Source organism: Ambystoma mexicanum, chromosome 6p, assembly GCF_040938575.1.
Source record: "Ambystoma mexicanum isolate Mex_15411 chromosome 6p, UKY_AmexF1_1, whole genome shotgun sequence".
Lineage (NCBI taxonomy): Eukaryota > Metazoa > Chordata > Amphibia > Caudata > Ambystomatidae > Ambystoma > Ambystoma mexicanum.
The window spans coordinates 18293243-18311320 of NC_090935.1; the positions used below are offsets into that span (position 1 = coordinate 18293243).

Consider the following 18078-nt stretch of genomic DNA (forward strand, 5'->3'; position numbering starts at 1 on the left):
ACATAAAATCAAAGAGCATTTTGGGAACATAAGAATTACAACCCACGAATGTTTCAGACCCAAGTCTGCAAAAGTGATTCACGTCAGCAACCCTTCTAAATCACACAGGCTATTCCAAATAAAATTAGCAGCAAACCCAAACAGTAAAATGTCTGTAAATCATGTCTCCTATATAGGGCCTCATCACGAGGTTGGCGGTATCCCGGCGCTAATTGTGCCAGAATACTGACAATGGGCGTCAATACGACCCAGGCGCTAATGGGTTAGTAGCGCCTTAAAAGGCTACAGCGCCGTTAACCTATTAGCGCCTAATTACGAGGTCCCTTTGCGGGACCCGACCTTAACGGCTGGTTTTACCAGCCGTTAAATTAGGGACCCGCAAAGGGACCTTGGTGCTAAGTACAGTGCCGCAATTTGCGGCACCGTACTTAGCGCCTTCCCCATTCCCATTGAGCCCAATGGGGCAAAAATGGGAATGGGGAAGGGCCATGGCGGCATGGGGAATTACCGCCCTGGCAACCTCGGAATGGGGTGGTAATTCCCCATTCTGCCATGGCGGACACCGGCATGGACCATGGTGCTAATAGCACCATGGTCCTCCGCCTGGGTAATAATGAGGCCCAATGCAGATGGCCTTACCGCTACTCTGTCCAGCGCTATTGGTCCATTAATAATAATAATAACCATTGAACCCAATGGGGTTGGGGTGGCGCTAATGGTGCCGAAAATGGGGTGAAATGGAGATTTTTTACCTCCAGCTAAAAGCTGGAGGTAAAACTCCCATTTTCAGCCCAACTCATGCTTTGGGCCAGCCCTTAAATGTGGCGGTAATAGCATTACGGCTGCATTTAAAGGTTACTGCACAACTTGTGATGAGGCCCATAGTCTTTTGGCAATGATGTGTTGGCTTTTGTGATGAATTGAGAGAATTCGTCCCTTCTCTCCAAGGGGGAGCGCCCCGGTGAGGATAGGGAGGTGAGCCCACTCCGCAATACCCTCCCTAGGGGTCGAAGCAAGTGGGACCTCACCGGGAGAGACTCCCTCTTAGGGGGGACTCTATAAAGCTGGGCACACCGTGGCCTACATGGAATGCTCTAAAATATCAGACTTTTAAACATCGAAACTAGGATCAAGACAAAGTTAATAGATGTCATTATCACTAAGAAAAAGAACATGTAACTTTAAATGAAAGTATCCAATTCACTAGGACGTACGTTGCATAGCGAGCACCCGACAAGCAACAGAGAGAGAGGAACGTATACAAGGGATGGCCACAAGCTGTGACACCTGGAGGAGGCGGAGTAGGCGGGATTTGTGAAGCCTGCAAGATTAAAGCTTGCAATATACTGAACAGGGAGACGTTGGATCCCCATTGTAAGAAGCCGAACGGCAGGAGCTCTGATGGTGGTGGCGGCGCCAGCTGTGTGACCACAAAGGACTCGTGGTGGTCAGCCGGCACACATCCTACCACCGATATCATCGCAAACGCAAAGCAACAAGGTGTCCAGTCACTCAGCAGAATACCGGGACGCTGCAAGGAGAAGAAAATAACCTGAGGACACTAGCTCTGAGGTACAGAATCGCATCTGATTGGGCCCCTGGGGGACCCTCGCGTATGGAAACAAGGCACAATCACCACACACGAACTAATACGCCAGACACGAGGTACAATTCCCAAAATCTAGGGTTTATTGCAAAGCAAATAGTCTCAGTCGCACGACTGGGTCGGACGTCCCGCAACGTGTGTCATCCTGACCTCGTGAGATGCAAGAGAGCGAACATTTTTACAACACTTACATATATACAAAATGACCATCATACAATCAGTAGTAACTCATCCAAAATGATGATTGACAAATGTGACGAATATGACGAGTTTGACACCCCCAAAGACATTCATTTTAGCAACAATTGCAATCTGCAAAGGTGCAGACATTCTTTGTTACAGAGAACATAGTGCTCTTGTTCCACAAGCAAGCTGTGCTCGTAGGAGAGACACATTCCAGGCACTGCTATCTCCTAGTTTCTATTTCTGAGCAAGGGGTCATTATGATCTACAGGGGCCCAGGAAAGGGGGGCCGTAAGGAGAGTATAATTCAAACCATTTAACTGTCTAATTCTACAGTTTCTGCTGTTCCAGCGAGAGTAGCTGGCACATGCGTAGTGATTAAATGCCTTGTTGCTTACTTCCAAGGACTTACGAGGGAGGGAACCGGGGCATTGCTGTCTGGGCTGTCTTGGCTAGTTTTTCAACATGTACTTGTGGCCTTGCTCTGTGCATGAGCAAAAGGAAATAGAATCCACTTACAGCAAAGCATTTTGAACAGAATAGCAAGAAAAGCGAAAATTATCAAAATGGCGAATTCTATTCCTATAAAATGGACGCTCTATGGTTATACTGATGATCCTGTACTGACGATGCTGGGCACATGAAGCGGTTGGTTTTCGGCCAACATAATATACCGGCTATGCTATGGGAGAGTATTTTTCTAGCCTAACACATCAGCCAGCGATAACGGAGCCCCAGCGGGACGCTGCAGCTGGAAAAGAGATATGCAACATCATGTCAAATGCGGATAGAGGGTGGTGAGGCTAGTGCACATCCCTCAAAAGGCTGAAAGAGCAAACGTACCATAAAGGGGGAAAAGTAAAGCTGAGCAAGCCATAAATCCACGCAAGGCTTAGAGACCAAATACTGTGCAAAGGGGTGAAGAAGCAGAGAGAAGCCAAATGGAGGAAGCCACTAGTCCACACTGGGCTGAGTACCTGAATACTCCAGAAGGGAGGTATGAGGGGAAAAAAAAAACAAATCAGGGGTCAACCGGCCTGTAGTCCACAGCGGACTGAAAGTAGGAATACCCAAGAATTGGGTGAGTGAAGCAACTATCGTACTAGGGCTAAATAGCCCACCTGGGGCTGAGGCATTCATCCCACGGGAGACCAAAGGACACAATAATCAGGGCTGGGCATGCCCGTAGCCTACATGAGGTGAACAAGTCAAAAAGAATAACCTGCGACTCTTGTTACCAGTGTGAATACTGAACTGCCCATTTGCAGAGGAGCTTTCTCAGAAGAAGTAACAAAGCAAAGACTTTTTGCACTAATTGACAAGGACTTTGTAACCAAAAGGGACATCCGAAAGACATTTCTGTGCGAAGAACTGAAACACCAGAAGAACCTTTTGGTTGGCCGGTAGTGGGAGGTCAGAAAACCAACTATTGTATTTCTCAAAAGGGGAAGTTACCCATCCCTAAGATCAAACTTAGGTTTTCCTTTTCTTTCTTTGCATAGAGGTTGGGCACATGGTAGGTTAGAATAGACCTGGATTGAGGACAGAAATGATTTGTTAGACGTCCTGACGAGCACAAGTTTCTTTTTTTTTAGCAGAGGGACCCCTTCATGGAAATGGGGTTGGAGTTGGTTTTCTTTCATTTCTTGAATAAACTCAAATTTTGAGCCATGTCCTCTGCTCTGCTTCCAGTGTCTGACTTGCCATTCCAGGCTTGTGGGCCCCTCGGATGCGCATTGTTTGTAGACTGCCCAGGACCTGTCCACTTAAAGCCCTGCTAAAGGAGATATCCCCTTAATCCAAATGCGCTGTGTATGTGGACAAGGCAGTCAAATGGCGTGCTATAAACCTGGAGAGAATGCCTGATCTCTCCCCTCCTGTCCATGAATGGCGCATCGCCTGCAATGACCAGATCATGTGAATGGGAGCAGCAACCTTCATGTTGAGGGTTTTGCCCATCTTGTGTCTGTACTTCAGATTAGTGCACATCCAGGAATCCTGTGTGCATTATAAAACTGATGCCCAATACAAGTTACGCCAATCTTGCGTAATGCGCCTCCTAGTGGCAAAGTTGCATACAGATACTTTCTCATCTACCAGAATCTTTAGCGAGTCTTTTGATCATCTCCATTTCATGCTTTTTTCTCGCGATTGATCTGACATTTTATTCTTTGTGTATCTTTCATCTGCTGATGTTGCCCATGCGCAAGTTTTCAATTCTCTCAATCCACCTCTGGATGTCCTTATAAGTGGCTTACGCTTAAGCTATTTATCAAGGTCCCTCACTGCTGAATTATTTGTGTCCCCTTAAGCCCTATTATATATCGCGTCCTCTCCTCCCTAATTACTCTTACTAGTCAATCAATTAGCCATATAGGTTTTCATTCACAATCTTTTGAGCTACCACAGTGCTAGTGCATCACAAATATATTAAAAAGGCTTTGGCGGGCTTCTGTCTTCTCATGCACCACGCCCTAGTGCTTAAAGTACTACGCTTGATGCAGTAGATCCATACTCCCCGCCATCCCCCCACCACAGACTCCCCACCATCCCCCCACCACAGATGCACTGTAGCAGATCTACCCAGGAGCATAGCTCGGGGCAATGCTGCGCTTCATGCAGTAGATCCATACTCCCTGCCACAGATGTGCTGTAGCAGATCTACCCAGGAGCATAGCTCGGGGCAATGCTGCGCTTCATGCAGTAGATCCATACTCCCCGCCAACCCCCCACCACAGATGCACTGTAGCAGATCTACCCAGGAGGATAGCTCGGGGGCAATGCTGTGCTTGATGCAGTAGATCCATACTCCCCGCCATCCCCCCACCACAGATGCGCTGTAGCAGATCTACCCAGGAGCATAGCTCGGGGCAATGCTGCACTTCATGCAGTAGAACCATACTCCCTGCCACAGATGCGCTGTAGCAGATCTACCCAGGAGCATAGCTCGGGGGCAATGCTGCGCTTGAAGCAGTAGATCCATACTTCCAGTCATCCCCCCACCACAGATGTGCTGTAGCAGATCTACCCAGGAGCATAGCTCGGGGAAATGCTGCGCTTCATGCAGTAGATCCATACTCCCTGCCACAGATGTGCTGTAGCAGATCTACCCAGGAGCATAGCTCGGGGCAATGCTGCGCTTCATGCAGTAGATCCATACTCCCCACCAACCCCCCACCACAGATGCACTGTAGCAGATCTACCCAGGAGCATAGCTCGGGGCAATGCTGCGCTTCATGCAGTAGATCCATACTCCCTGCCATCCCCCCACCACAGATGTACTGTAGCAGATCTACCCAGGAGCATAGCTCGGGGCAATGCTGCGCTTCATGCAGTAGATCCATACTCCCGCCATCCCCCCACCACAGATGCGCTGTAGCAGATCTACCCAGGAGCATAGCTCGGGGCAATGCTGCGCTTCATGCAGTAGATCCATACTCCCCGCCATCCCCCCACCACAGATGCGCTGTAGCAGATCTACCCAGGAGCATAGCTCGGGGCAATGCTGCGCTTCATGCAGTAGATCCATACTCCCCGCCATCCCCCCACCACAGATGCGCTGTAGCAGATCTACCCAGGAGCATAGCTCGGGGCAATGCTGCGCTTCATGCAGTAGATCCATACTCCCTGCCACAGATGCGCTGTAGCAGATCTACCCAGGAGGATAGCTCAGGGGCAATGCTGCGCTTGATGCAGTAGATCCATACTCCCTGCCATCCCCCCACCACAGATGTGCTGTAGTAGGTCTAATCCAGGAGGATAGCTCGGGGCAATGCTGCGCTTCATGCAGTAGATACATACTCCCCGCCAACCCCCCACCACAGATGCACTGTAGCAGATCTACCCAGGAGCAAAGCTCGGGGCAATGCTGCGCTTCATGCAGTAGATCCATACTCCCTGCCATCCCCCCACCACAGATGTGCTGTAGCAGATCTACCCAGGAGCATAGCTCGGGGCAATGCTGCGCTTCATGCAGTAGATCCATACTCCCCGCCATCCCCCCACCACAGATGCGCTGTAGCAGATCTACCCAGGAGCATAGCTCGGGGCAATGCTGCGCTTCATGCAGTAGATCCATACTCCCCGCCATCCCCCCACCACAGATGCGCTGTAGCAGATCTACCCAGGAGCATAGCTCAGGGCAATGCTGCGCTTCATGCAGTAGATCCATACTCCCCGCCATCCCCCCACCACAGATGCGCTGTAGCAGATCTACCCAGGAGCATAGCTCGGGGCAATGCTGCGCTTCATGCAGTAGATCCATACTCCCTGCCACAGATGCGCTGTAGCAGATCTACCCAGGAGGATAGCTCAGGGGTAATGCTGCGCTTGATGCAGTAGATCCATACTCCCTGCCATCCCCCCACCACAGATGTGCTGTAGTAGGTCTAATCCAGGAGGATAGCTCGGGGCAATGCTGCGCCTCATGCAGTAGATCCATACTCCCCGCCAACCCCCCACCACAGATGCACTGTAGCAGATCTACCCAGGAGCATAGCTCGGGGCAATGCTGCGCTTCATGCAGTAGATCCATACTCCCTGCCATCCCCCCACCACAGATGTGCTGTAGCAGATCTACCCAGGAGCATAGCTCGGGGCAATGCTGCGCTTCATGCAGTAGATCCATACTCCCCGCCATCCCCCCACCACAGATGCGCTGTAGCAGATCTACCCAGGAGCATAGCTCGGGGCAATGCTGCGCTTCATGCAGTAGATCCATACTCCCCGCCATCCCCCCACCACAGATGCGCTGTAGCAGATCTACCCAGGAGCATAGCTCGGGGCAATGCTGCGCTTCATGCAGTAGATCCATACTCCCCGCCATCCCCCACCACAGATGCGCTGTAGCAGATCTACCCAGGAGCATAGCTCGGGGCAATGCTGCGCTTCATGCAGTAGATCCATACTCCCTGCCACAGATGCGCTGTAGCAGATCTACCCAGGAGGATAGCTCAGGGGCAATGCTGCGCTTGATGCAGTAGATCCATACTCCCTGCCATCCCCCCACCACAGATGCGCTGTAGTAGGTCTAATCCAGGAGGATAGCTCGGGGGCAATGCTGTGCTTGATGCAGTAGATCCACACTACCCCCCCCCCGTCGCCCAACCACAGATGCACTCTAGCAGATCTACCCGGGGTTTGGGGGGTTTGCTCGAAGGCAACGCTGTGCTTGATGTGGTAGATCCATACATCCGCCCCCCGCCATCCTCCACCAAGGATTCACTGTAACAGATCTTCCCGGGAGGATAGCTGGGGGGGGGGGGGGTAATGCTGCACTTGATGCAGTAGACCGACCCCCCCCACAGATGCGCTGTAGCAGATCTACCCGGGAGGATAGCATGTGGGGCGGGGGTGGACAACGCTGCACTTGATGCAGTAGATCCACACTCCCCACCGTTCCCCAACCACAGATGCACTCTAGCAGATCTACCCGGGGGCGGTGGGGGGTTTGCTCAAAGGCAACGCTGTGCTTGATGCGGTAGATCCATACATCCGCCCCCCCCCCGCCATCCTCCACCAAGGATGCGCTGTAGCAGATCTTCCCGGAGGATAGCTGGGGCGTAATGCTACACTTGATGCAGTAGACCTACCCCCCCACAGATGCGCTGTAGCAGATCTACCCGGGAGGATAGCTCGTGGGGCGGGGGTGGACAACGCTGCGCTTGATGCAGTAGATCCATACTCCCCACTATTCCCCCCCCCCACCCCAGATGCGCTGTAGCACTTCTACCCGGGAGCGTAGCTTGGGGGCAATGCTGCGCTTGATGCAGTAGATTCCCACTCCCCACGACTGATGAGCTGTAGCAGGTCTACTTGGGAGGATAACTCAAGGGCAATGCTGTGCTTGATGTAGTAGATTCACACTCGCGCCATCGCCCCACCACAGATGCGCTGTAGCAGATCTACCCGGGAGGATTTCTTGGGGGCAGCGCATTTGCCTTGGAAGCAAGACAACACAGAGCTATACAGGTTCAATCCGCTTACAGCGCTTCGAGCCTGGTCTCCAGTATTAAGCATGTGTGTTATAAAAGATTAATGACCCCTTCTCCTTAGCTGACATTTCCCTCATTGACATCCAAGCATGTTGTTGCTACCTCTGTACATCCTCCTTTGTCACTCACTCTGTTCTTAGATTATGGATCTTGAGTGCTGCAGCTACCCTGCTGTCTACCCTACTACAACTCCTCATTCATCTTCTTGACCCAGTTCCCTGCTAACCACTTTGTTCACTGCTGTCATCCCCCATTCCTGGCTATGCCCGTCCACCTCCCCCCAATCCCCCACCTGCAAATTCCCCACTATTTTGCAAAGTATCTGTGGGGACATAGTAATTGTCAAAACTCCATTTTGTTTAGAACCATGGCGGGACACTCAAGATGTCAACTTGCAGTGTTTGCACACTACTAACTTTTGATGTGTTGATGTTTGTCTAGGTTAGCCATATAGCGCCGACATGTAACTGTACCACCACTTCTGAGAGCTGAAACACTGGAACCATGCGGCAAGGAAGGTATGCATCTCCACTCCTCACTGAAACCTTAACTGTACTGGGGGGGGAGGGGGTGTTTTCTTTAGGTGTTCCCCTAAACGGAAGGCTCTATTCAGAATGTACTGTACAAATGTGATGTAATGTTTGACTAATAATCAGTCACTTTTCCCCATGTAGTAAATTGTGAACTGAACTGCACATTTTGCTTAATTGTGAACACCTGAGTGTATGGCTCTGTACTGTAGATATGAACAGTGTAGATCAGCATGTTCTAAAAAGAAATTACTTTTGTTCCCGTCATCCAAGCAACAATATTTTTGCATATGCTCCTGTGTCACTAAAACCATTAACTTAATTCTGTCCCCTTTATAGCACATGTCAAGCCTGTACTGCTGCTGATAAGTAAGGGCTGGTCTAGTAAAGGAAACCTGCTGCTCGAGTTTCTGTGTTTGGGAAGTAAAGGACATGGGGGGTCATTACAAGGTAGGAGGTAACCATGCCGCTATTAGCGGCATGGCTATTCCCTTTCCGGGTACCGGGTTCCTTGAATGAGGAATTACCGGGCCGTTCCAACCTTGGAGGGCCTGGTAATTCCTCATTCAAGGAACCCATCCCAATTCGAGCCCTCATAGGGCTCAATGGGACGGGCCCGTTGTTCGCACCCTGGTCTGCTTGTGGGACCCGCTAAGGGCGCCTGGTAAAACCAGGCGTCCTTAGTGGGTTCCTGTGAGCAGACTCGTAATGAGGCAGTAAGTGGTTGACGGCTCCGACACCTTTACCGGCACCGTTAACCCCATACCACCTCACTCGTAATGACCCCCATGGACTGGTAAAGGAAACCTACTGCTCGAGTTTCTGTGTTCAGGAAGTAAAGGACGGTAACCTGCTGCTTGCCGGTACCGTTGTTTCCTGACTGGCAAACTATGAGTTCTGTGAGCTGGTGCCTTTCAGCCCGCCAGGTCTGACCTGGCGGGCAGGATGGCACCCGCTTGCAGACCATGTTGGATGCACCGGCACCATTCAATAATATGTTCTGGCGCCCGGGAATGGGCAATTACTGGGTCTGCCGGGGCTGTAATTGCCCATTCCTGGGAGCCAGAAAATTCATGACTCCGGCTGCTGGTATTTACCGGCAACCTCGTAATGACCCACCAATGTTGGAAAGCAGTGGCATTTCTCATGGTGGGAAGAGATTATTGATAATTATTTTCTTTAAATCTCAATTCCTCAATAGTGTTGTTGGTTATATATTTGTGTTTGGGGGGGGGGGCTATACATTTTTCTCCCAAAGGTAATGATGTCATCACTGATGAAATAATAGACCGGTCAAATGATGTGTACAATTGGTATCCATCTGCTGACCTAGTGTCAAACACCTTCCTTGATCGCTTGTATATGGAAATGGGGAGCCTTCATGTGCTAGGTTAGTTCTTTCTAGAGAAAGAAAATGGTAGGAAATTGTGGTCCATCTAAACTTCTAATTTCCTCTTGACTTTTCTCTCAACTTTTCTACTGTTCGTCTGCCCTGTTTGGGCTCCCTAACCCTCGTCATGCCCCTCTTAAATCAGTGTTCAGCTCGTCTATTCATTATTTGTGTCTTCTCTCACCGCGGGACTCTATCACAGCCTATCTTGAAACATTTGTATGGTTCCCCTTTCATTCTCAAATTAAATTCAACTTTCTTTGCCTTGTATTTAATTCTCTGTATGGCCTTGCTCCCAGCTATCTTGCTGCGCTAATGTCCTTCTATATCCTGGCATGCTCTCTTCATTCTTCTCAATTCTTACTTTTGGGTCTCCGTCCCCCGTGTGCACAGCCTCGTTTTCGTTCCTTTCAGTGTCTTGCTCCTCTTCATTGGGAGGTTCTTGCGTTTTCTCTCCGCTATATCGCCACTTATTCTCTGTTTCGTGGTTCTCTAAAATCCCATCTACTTCAACACTTTTGAGTTATTGTTTTCTGGATTTTATTGGTTGTACTTTTATTTTATAACCATTCTGTATCCTATGTACAGCACTTTGGGTTAAGGCGCTCAATAAAATATAAATGAAATACAAATGCATAAAGTGTTTTGTTCACCCAGCCGGTGTGATTTGCATTTCCTCGCATTTCTTAATAAAAAATAAATCACACTGCATGTCACCTCTCACATTGGGCCTCCTTACAAGTTTGGTGGTATTTGGTTGGGAAATCCACCCAGATACCACCAAACTGTATTCTGAATACCACCACCCGGTACCGCTGGATTACACGTGGTGGTGTGAGGCTCCATTTATTATCAGTGCATAGGACTCTGTGGGGGGTTTCGGTGTAATTACTGTGGCAGAAATTCCACTGAAATTTGGTGATAAGTTGCCGGATTTACCTCCAGCTTATAGCTGGAAGTGACTCCTCTAAATTTCCACCAACCTTATAGTTGAATGGTGCGGAAATGCAGCGGTGTACGTGAATACCTATTCATTTGACCCACACTGCCAAACTCATAATGAGCCCTATTATATTTTATCATAAGAGCACGGCTACTCTGCTACCTATGCGGGTGCCTGTCCTCAATGGATGGCTCTTCAAAGTCTTATTAGTTATTATGCCTGTAAATAAATCATGTACCTCACTACTAGTTACAACCGTTCTGCCTGTTGGTGATGCCTGCGACCAGAACCTGGTGAAACTAATAATGTGCTTCTCCTTTTATTTCAATAGGTGATTGATGCCCCAAAAAGTGCAACAGTGATTTGTTAAACTCTCTGGACTAATGAAGTGCAAAGCTTCATTGATACGATGCACAATTTCCTAACACCAAAGGATTCAAGTCTCGGGTCCAGTTGTCTTCTGGGGCTTTTCAGGAACTGGGATTGACATGCCTATTGAATATATGATGGGTTTTATCCATTAAACACACATGAAGAATCCTTTAACACCTCTACAATAAATCCCCAGCATTACAGACTAACGATGGCAACAGGATGTGCAGTAAGACCGGCTTTTTTGTTTTGTGTATTATTCCTGATAGAACACATGTCAGTGCTATTTTATATAAGTTGTAACTGCAAGGCTATTTTAAGGGGTTTGTAACTGAATATTTTAAAAGTTTCTTTCCAAAGAATAATCTTGCTTGTCACTAGAAATTACCCACACGTGAAAAAGCTCAGCTATGCTCTGAGTTTGGGAAAAGGTTCAGAGGAAAGAGGCCTCTTATTAAGATCCTGACAAAATAAACTGGTGTGAAAGATGCTATCTGCATATTACCCACGTGAGAGCATAGGTGGAAAACCTTATCAGTGCACTGAATTTGGGAATAGCTTCTGTTTGCATGATACACGTATCTGCCGCCAGAGGATGCATCCAGGTGAGAAACCCCATGTGTGCACTGAATGTGGGAAAGGGTTTGCTCAGAAGGGACATCGTACTATCCACCAGAGATCACATACAGGTGAGAAACCACATGAGTGCACTGAATGTGGGAAAGGGTTTTCTACAAAGGAAGGGCTTACATACCATCAGAGAACACATACAGGCGAGAAACCCCATGTGTGCACTGAATGTGGGAAAGGGTTTTCTACAAAGAAAGGGCTTACATGCCACCAGAGAACACATACAGGCGAGAAACCCCATGTGTGCACTGAATGTGGGAAAGGGTTTGCTACAAAGAACGGGTTTACATACCACCAGAAAACACATACAGGTGAGAAACCCTATGTGTGCACTGAATGTGGGAAAGGGTTTGTTGAGAAGGAACATCTTAATCGCCACGAGAGAACACATACAGGTGAGAAACCTCATGAGTGCACTGAATGTGGGAAAGGGTTTGTTCAGAAGGAACATCTTAATCGCCATGAGAGAACACATACAGGTGAGAAACCACATGAGTGCACTGAATGTGGGAAAGGGTTTATTAGTAAGGCACATCTTATTTGCCACCAGAGAACACATACAGGTGAGAAACCATATGAGTGCACGGAATGTGGGAAAGGGTTTATTACAAAGGGAAATCTTATTCGCCACCAGAGAACACATACAGGTGAGAAACCCCATGAGTGCACTGAATGTGGGAAAGGGTTTATTACAAAGGGAAATCTTATTCGCCACCAGAGAACACATGCAGGTGTGAAACCTCATGAGTGCACGGAATGTGGGAAAGGGTTTGTTGAGAAGGGACATCTTATTCACCACCAAAGAACACATACACGTGAGAAAACCCATGAGTGCACTGAATGTGGGAATAGATATGCTAGGATTGTTCATCTCACTCTCCACCAGAGAGGGCACACAGGTGAGAAACCGGATCAGTGAGAACAATAACCTAAATAGGCACAATACATGAGGGTCCACTTCAGGGTAGGGAAACGTGGGATATACTTCAGTGCACAGGACGTTCTTATCTGCCATGAGAGAGGACATGCGTGTGAGGGTCCATTTCAGGGTAGTGAATGTGGGAAATACTTCAGGATGTTCTTATCTGCCATGAGAGAGGACATGCATGTGAGGGTCCATTTCAGGGTAGTGAATGTGGGAAATACTTCAGGATGTTCTTATCTGCCATGAGAGAGGACATGCATGTGAGGGTCCATTTCAGGGTAGTGAATGTGGGAAATACTTCAGGATGTTCTTATCTGCCATGAGGGAGGTCATGCATGTGAGGGTCAATTTCAGGGTAGTGAATGTGGGAAATACTTCAGGATGTTCTTATCTGCCATGTGAGAGGACATGCATGTGAGGATCCATTTCCAGGTAGTGAATGTGAGGAATACCTCAGGATGTTCTTATCTGCCATGTGAGAGGACATGCCTGTGAGGTCCATTTCAGGGTAGTGAATGTGGGAAATACTTCAGGGTGTTCTTATCTGTCATGAGAGAGGACATGCCTGTGAGGTCCATTTCAGGGTAGTGAATGTGGGAAATACTTCAGGGTGTTCTTATCTGTCATGAGAGAGGACATGCCTGTGAGGTCCATTTCAGGGTAGTGAATGTGGGAAAAACTTCAGGGTGTTCTTATCTGTCATGAGAGAGGACATGCATGTGAGGGTAGGTTTCTGGGTAGTGAATGTGGGAAATACTTCAGGATGTCCTTATCTGCCATGAGCGAGGACATGCATGTGAAGGTCCATATCAGGGTAGTGAATGGGGGGAAATACTTCAGGATGTTCTTACCTGCCATGAGAGGACATGCATGTGAGGGTAGGTTTCAGGGTAGTGTATGTGGGAAATACTTCAGGATGTTCGTATCTTCCATGAGAGAGGGCATGCATTTGAGGGTCCATTTCAGGGGAGTGAATGTGGGAAATACTTCAGGATGTTCTTATCTGTCATGAGAGAGGACATGCATGTGAGGATTCATTTCAGGGTAGTGAATGTGGGAAATACTTCAGGATGTTTGTATCTGCCATGATATAGGACATGCATGTGAGGGTCCATTTCAGGGTAGTGAATGTGGGACATATATCAGGATGTTCTTATTTGCCATGAGAGAGGACATGCATGCAAGGGTCCATTTCAGGGTAGTGAATGTGGAAAATACTTCAGGATGTTTGTATCTGCCATGATATAGGACATGCATGTGAGGGTCCATTTCAGGATAGTGAATGTTGGAAATACTTCAGGATGTTCTTATCTGTCATGAGAGAGGACATGCATGTGAGGGTCCATTTCAGGGTAGTGAATGTTGGAAATACTTCAGGATGTTCTTATCTGTCATGAGAGAGGACATGCATGTGAGGGTCCATTTCAGGGTAGTGAATGTGGGACATACTTCAGGATGTTCTTCTGTCATGAGAATGGACATGCATGTGAGGGTAGGTTTCAGGGTAGTGAATGTGGGAAATACTTAAGGATGTTCTTATCTGCCATGAGAGAGGACATGCATGTGAGTGTCCATTTCAGGGTAGTGAATGTGGGAAATACTTCAGGATGTTCTTATCTGCAGTGAGAGAGGACATGCATGTGAGGGTAGGTTTCAGGGTAGTGAATGTGGGAAATACTTCAGGATGTTATTATCTGCCATGAGAGAGGACATGCATGTGAGGGTCCATTTCAGGGTAGTGAATGTTGGAAATACTTCAGGATGTTCTTATCTGCCATGAGAGAGGACATGCATGTGAGGGTCCATTTCAGGGTAGTGAATGTGGGAAATACTTCAGGATGTTCTTATCTGGCATGAGAGAGGACATGTATGTGAGGGTCCATTTCAGGGTAGTGAATGTGGGAAATACTTCAGGATGTTTGTATCTGCCATGATATAGGACATGCATGTGAGGGTCCATTTCAGGGTAGTGAATGTGGGACATATATCAGGATGTTCTTATTTGCCATGAGAGAGGACATGCATGCGAGGGTCCATTTCAGGGTAGTGAATGTGGAAAATACTTCAGGATGTTTGTATCTGCCATGATATAGGACATGGATGTGAGGGTCCATTTCAGGGTAGTGAATGTGGGACCTACTTCAGGATGTTCTTATCTGTCATGAGAGAGGACATGCATGTGAGGGTCCATTTCAGGGTAGTGAATGTGGGACATACTTCAGGATGTTCTTCTGTCATGAGAATGGACATGCATGTGAGGGTAGGTTTCAGGGTAGTGAATGTGGGAAATACTTCAGGATGTTCTTATCTGTCATGAGAGAGGACATGCATGTGAGGGTCGATTTCAGGGTAGTGAATGTGGGACATACTTCAGGATGTTCTTATCTGGCATGAGAGAGGACATGCATGTGAGGGTCCATTTCAGGGTAGTGAATGTGGGAAATACTTCAGGATGTTCTTATCTGCCATGAGAGAGGACATGCATGTGAGGGTCCATTTCAGGGTAGTGAATTTGGTAAATACTTCAGGATGTTCCTATCTGCCATGAGCGAGGACATGCATGTGAGGGTCCATTTCAGGGTAGTGAATGTGGGAAATACTTCAGGATGTTCTTATCTGCCATGAGAGAGGACATGCATGTGAGGGTCCATTTCAGGGTAGTGAATGTGGGAAATACTTCAGGATGTTCTTATCTGCCATGAGAGAGGACATGCATGTGAGGGTAGGTTTCAGGGTAGTGAATGTGGGAAATACTTCAGGATGTTCTTATCTGCCATGAGAGAGGACATGCATGTGAGGGTTCATTTCGGGGTAGTGAATGTGGGAAATACTTCAGGATGTTCTTATCTGCCATGAGAGAGGACATGCACGCAAGGGTCCATTTCAGGGTAGTGAATTTGGGAAATACTTCAGGATGTTCTTATCTGCCATGAGAGAGGACATGCATGTGAGGGTAGGTTTCAGGGTAGTGAATGTGGGAAATACTTCAGGATGTTCTTATCTGCCGTGAGAGAGGACATGCATGTGAGGGTAGGTTTCACGGTAGTGAATGTGGGAAATACTTCAGGATGTTCTTATCTGCCATGAGAGAGGACATGCATGTGAGTGTCCATTTCAGGGTAGTGAATGTGGGAAATACTTCAGGATGTTCTTATCTGCCATGAGAGAGGACATGCGTGTGAGGGTCCATTTCAGGGTAGTGAATGTGGGAAATACTTCAGGATGTTCTTATCTGCCATGAGAGAGGACTTGCTTGTGAGGGTCCATTTCAGGGTAGTGAATGTGGGAAATACTTCAGGATGTTCTTATCTGCCATGAGAGAGGACTTGCTTGTGAGGGTTCATTTCAGGGTAGTGAATGTGGAAATACTTCAGGATGTTCTTATCTGCCTTGAGAGAGGAAATGCACGTGAGGGTCCATTTCAGGGTTGTGAATGTGGGAAATACTTCAGGATGTTCTTATCTGCCATGAGAGAGGACATGCATGATATGATCCATTTCAGGGTAGTGAATGTGGGAAATACTTCAGGATGTTCGTATCTGCCATGAGAGGACATGCATGTGAGGGTCCATTTCAGGGTAGTGAATGTGGGAAATACTTCAGGATGTTCTTATCTGGCATGAGAGAGGACATGTATGTGAGTGTCCATTTCAGGGTAGTGAATGTGGGAAATACTTCAGGATGTTCTTATCTGGCATGAGAGAGGACATGTATGTGAGTGTCCATTTCAGGGTAGTGAATGTGGGACATACTTCAGGATGTTCTTATCTGTCATGAGAATGGACATGCATGTGAGGGTCGGTTTCAGGGTAGTGAATGTGGGAAATACTTCAGGATGTTTGTATCTGCCATGATATAGGACATGCATGTGAGGGTCCATTTCAGGGTAGTGAATGTGGGACCTACTTCAGGATGTTCTTATCTGCCATGAGAGAGGACATGCATGTGAGGGTCCATTTCAGGGTAGTGAATGTGGGACATACTTCAGGATGTTCTTCTGTCATGAGAATGGACATGCATGTGAGGGTAGGTTTCAGGGTAGTGAATGTGGGAAATACTTCAGGATGTTCTTATCTGTCATGAGAGAGGACATGCATGTGAGGGTCCATTTCAGGGTAGTGAATGTGGGACATACTTCAGGATGTTCTTATCTGGCATGAGAGAGGACATGCATGTGAGGGTCCATTTCAGGGTAGTGAATGTGGGAAATACTTCAGGATGTTCTTATCTGGCATGAGAGAGGACATGCATGTGAGGGTCCATTTCAGGGTAGTGAATGTGGGAAATACTTCAGGATGTTCTTATCTGCCATGAGAGAGGACATGCATGTGAGGGTCCATTTCAGGGTAGTGAATTTGGTAAATACTTCAGGATGTTCCTATCTGCCATGAGAGAGGACATGCATGTGAGGGTCCATTTCAGGGTAGTGAATGTGGGAAATACTTCAGGATGTTCTTATCTGCCATGAGAGAGGACATGCATGTGAGGGTCCATTTCAGGGTAGTGAATGTGGGAAATACTTCAGGATGTTCTTATCTGTCATGAGAGAGGACATGCATGTGAGGGTCCATTTCAGGGTAGTGAATGTGGGAAATACTTCAGGATGTTCTTATCTGGCATGAGAGAGGAAATGCATGTGAGGGTCCGTTTCAGGGTAGTGAATGTGGGACATACTTCAGGATGTTCTTATCTGCCATGAGAGAGGACATGCATGTGAGGGTAGGTTTCAGGGTAGTGAATGTGGGAAATACTTCAGGATGTTCTTATCTGCCATGAGAGAGGACATGCGTGTGAGGGTTCATTTCGGGGTAGTGAATGTGGGAAATACTTCAGGATGTTCTTATCTGCCATGAGAGAGGACATGCATGTGAGGGTTCATTTCGGGGTAGTGAATTTGGGAAATACTTCAGGATGTTCTTATCTGCCATGAGAGAGGACATGCATGTGAGGGTAGGTTTCAGGGTAGTGAATGTGGAAATACTTCAGGATGTCCTTATCTGCCTTGAGAGAGAAATGCACGCGAGGGTCCATTTCAGGGTAGTGAATGTGGGAAATACTTCAGGATGTTCTTATCTGCCATGAGAGAGGACATGCATGTGAGGGTCCATTTCAGGGTAGTGAATGTGGGAAATACTTCAGGATGTTCTTATCTGCCATGAGAGAGGACATGCATGTGAGGGTAGGTTTCAGGGTAGTGAATGTGGGAAATACTTCAGGATGTTCTTATCTGCCATGAGAGAGGACATGCATGTGAGGGTTCATTTCGGGGTAGTGAATGTGGGAAATACTTCAGGATGTTCTTATCTGCCATGAGAGAGGACATGCATGTGAGGGTAGGTTTCAGGGTAGTGAATGTGGAAATACTTCAGGATGTCCTTATCTGCCTTGAGAGAGAAATGCACGCAAGGGTCCATTTCAGGGTAGTGAATTTGGGAAATACTTCAGGATGTTCTTATCTGCCGTGAGAGAGGACATGCATGTGAGGGTAGGTTTCAGGGTAGTGAAT

At 47.7% G+C, this 18078-nt stretch overlaps 1 protein-coding gene across 2 annotated transcripts in view; it reads left to right on the top strand.

Moving 5' to 3' along the window:
- The window catches only part of LOC138511139 (zinc finger protein 432-like), a 60140-nt gene extending 47463 nt beyond the window's left edge, over positions 1-12677 (top strand). The window contains exons 3-4 of one of the 2 annotated variants that reach the window (XM_069626629.1): positions 8224-8300; positions 10977-12677. In XM_069626629.1, coding sequence (XP_069482730.1) covers positions 11505-12566 — 1062 coding nt within the window. In that variant the 5' untranslated portion in view covers positions 8224-8300; positions 10977-11504 and the 3' untranslated portion in view covers positions 12567-12677. The remainder of the gene's footprint in view (positions 1-8223; positions 8301-10976) is intronic. The other variant, XM_069626630.1, reaches the window with a different exon arrangement.
- The last annotated feature ends 5401 nt before the right edge of the window (positions 12678-18078 follow it).